Here is a 3,049-nt window from a genome sequence, read left to right as displayed (position 1 = left end):
TATACCCAAGCAAATAAAGGTCCTATACCCCTGCTGAAAATTTAAAAGACACAGACTTCTATTTTAGGCAATGTGACTGGAGGAGTGAAAGTAGCTGCTGGGTCTGGCATTTTGAAATTGGAAAAGGAATCCCTTCCCTATGCACCCCTCCCCAAATCCCCTGAGGGCTCAAGTTGTATTTCCTTCTCAGTGGGGTCAGTTTTAAAAGAGGACAAACTTGGGAGTCAAAGACACCAGTGATGTATAAAATCAGTTAAGCACCCTACGAGGCATAAGGGCCAGCATTACAGGAAATGAGCATTCTGTTTTAAATGTTGCATTGTTGCTTAAGACAGGGATTTATCTTTCTTGAATTTGGCTATGCTGTTTTCCTTCTAGCCCCTCAGCTGGAGGTAGTAACAAACTAGGAATTGCTGCAGAACAGAGAACCATTTTTTTTTTCTTTTAGGTGGCATGCTGTTGTGGTAGACACATGCTGCTTCAACAGTTAAACTTCCATACATAAAAAGATTAAGAAGCACAAGGCAAAATAAAGTTGCAATTTCAGCTTGAGTCCAAAGTAACAATCCCCTAAATTGATGCTAAAGTTACTTTGCTTAATTAAGAGCTTAAAAAAATCAAGTTTTAAAAGCTAAAATATTATGTAAAAACTAATCTACTAATACTTTTCCTTTCTGAGGGTCTCAGAGGAAAGGAGTGTTCTTGATCTTCCTTTTTAAAGTAAAAATTGTAGGCCAGGTAGAGCTTCAAGATTTATTTTGAGATTTAGGGCAGGAAGGAAATGAGGAGGGGATAAAATTACAGATTATTTCATACCTTTTTCCAGTTTTAAAAAGAAAGCTACTTTGGCATTATAAATAGAGTAGTTTTTCTGAAAAAGAGTGGGGGTAGGCCCAAGATCTCTCTGAAGCCATTGTCCTGTCCATTTAAATGCAACTCCAGAAGGCTAGTACAGCAATACATTTCATCTACTACCTTTAGTGTAAAATAACTGGGTACAGAATGTTGGGGTCTCTATCTCAACAACAGTAAATACATATATACAAATGGGAATTATTGTTCTCAAAACTGGCCTCTGTCCATTTCCTGAATTAACTTTAACATTGTGGTTTAGTTGTTTTTGATAGGCAGAGTCGCAATTGTGATGAGGAAAAGGAGTTCTTGCACTAGTTAGGTGGCCAGGCAAGGTAACCAAGGGGTTCATTCCGGCTCCAGAAAGGGCAGCAGGTCGTGCCTGCTGCCTGCAACCAGATCATCTCTACTCCTCGGAACCGGATGGACTCCACTCCACTGAACTGGATCATTCCCACTCCTAGAAAGTGGAAGTGGATCGTCCCTACTCCCTGAAGCTAGGAGCGAATCATCTCCACCCCCAGCTGAAGAAGGAAGGCAGTTACTGCTAAACTCTCCGTCACCCGCAACTCTGGACTTGATTGCCCCCATCAGACCTTCAAAAGATCTGAATGTGGCTGACTTCTTCATGTCTCCAAGCTTCTTGCAAATGGCAGAACCCATGGTGGACAGGGCAGCTGATGTCTTTTGTTTCATGTAAACCACTGGAGACTTGAACATGAGACCAGCCTTTGGACAGATTCTGCCTTAGCCCCACCAAGGCTATGAGGCCCAGCTTCCTCTTGAGCTCCATGCAACATCTTTCTTTGGCTGCCAGAGCGTGGCGTAGCGTTATAATTTCCTCTTCCACTTTAGTGAGCTCGGATTTGAGCTCCTTTCGTTCAGCCTCTCTGAGATCCTCTGGTTCAGCAGTCAGGTGGGATTCATGTGTGTTTGCTGAGGTCACTGTCATGGTGCCTGGCATGGAATGGGAAAGATCTTCATGAAGAGAGTCCAGGTCCAGTTCTTGGTACAGAGAGTCGTACATGTAGCCAGCAGAGAAATAATCTTGGCCAACAGGGTTGAAATCTAAACCTGTGGGGTCCAACTCTTGGCTGGTGGTATGGGGCTCTGGGAATGATGGATCCATATCTTAGGGGGTGGAACAGCCTCCTTAGCAGGTAGTTGGTTGTTCTGACGTTGCTCTGACATGAGAAATGGATGCCTCCGCTCAACCGGTCCACTTCCGGGTGAGGATAGGGAGTAGATGGGTGGGGGCAGGGCCTGTCCCTGCTGGCTTGGTGGTGAGGACGTGGGATTTCCGAACCAAAGGCAGCGGCAGAAGGAACCTTGGGCTCAGCTGTAATGACTGCCACACTCTTGGTGGTGTTTCCATGTCACAATGAACATGTGAGGTGTGCAGGGTGCAGCTTATTATGAGAGAGAGATTATTTTTCCTTCTGCCGCATTAGGGGGTAGGTCTCAGCCTTCAAACAAGTCTGACTTCTCTAACGGACTTTTTTGCACCTCACCAAGCATTGCCAAACTCTTGAAAATCAGTTGAACCCTTTGTACTAATTTATAAATTTATTAAAAAGCCCAGTACAGAAAATAAAACTGCCTAAAAGTGGAGGTAGGGAGTCTAGAACTCCTGTATCCTCTCCATTTTACCTTTCCAGGTGGAAAAGGGCCCAAGAAACTCCTACTTCTAAAGTGGATTTGAAGGCTCCTCATAACTCTTGAGTCTAGGTAGTGAAGAACATGCACGCTCCTATGGCATGAATTATCAAACTGTGTCAGAGGCTTGGGACAGCAAAACTCAGAAAGTGAGTCTGATCAGTCATAATTGTCTGTTATTTTGGGGAGGAGAATGAAGGAGAACAAATAAATCTGTAATAGGTGTGGCAAATTTAAACTTAATAAATTGAGCAGACTATTGTTTTAAAAAAATTTTTTTATTTTAAAAATTCAATTAACACAATATATTATTAGTTTCAGAGGTAGAGGTCAGTGATTTATCAGTCTTATATAATACCCAGTGTTTAATGTAGGGGCCTGGTTAGCCTGAGGGAGCCCTTTGGTTGTAAACTTAGATTGACCCCACCCCTCCCAGAGGAACTCACTTGCAAACCCTGGATATAGGGGCGTGCCAGGCCGGATGGAGACATGCAATCAGTGGGGCACACATATATTTACTGTGGTGAATTGAAATTCAATT

At 43.3% G+C, this 3,049-nt stretch overlaps 1 protein-coding gene across 1 annotated transcript; it reads right to left on the bottom strand.

Annotated features, from left to right (window-relative positions):
• Positions 1–934: 934 nt before the first annotated feature.
• TPD52L3 (TPD52 like 3) lies at positions 935–2,188 on the bottom strand. The gene is given in 2 exon segments (XM_047700543.1): positions 935–1,554; positions 1,556–2,188. Coding segments are annotated over 2 exon segments (780 nt in total). The 5' UTR covers positions 1,982–2,188; the 3' UTR covers positions 935–1,200.
• Between the last annotated feature and the right edge of the window lie 861 nt (positions 2,189–3,049).

Source organism: Lutra lutra, chromosome 13 (assembly GCF_902655055.1).
Source record: "Lutra lutra chromosome 13, mLutLut1.2, whole genome shotgun sequence".
Classification (NCBI taxonomy): domain Eukaryota; kingdom Metazoa; phylum Chordata; class Mammalia; order Carnivora; family Mustelidae; genus Lutra; species Lutra lutra.
The sequence above is the reverse complement of the archived record's forward strand: the minus strand, read 5'-3'. Positions and strand labels throughout refer to the sequence as shown.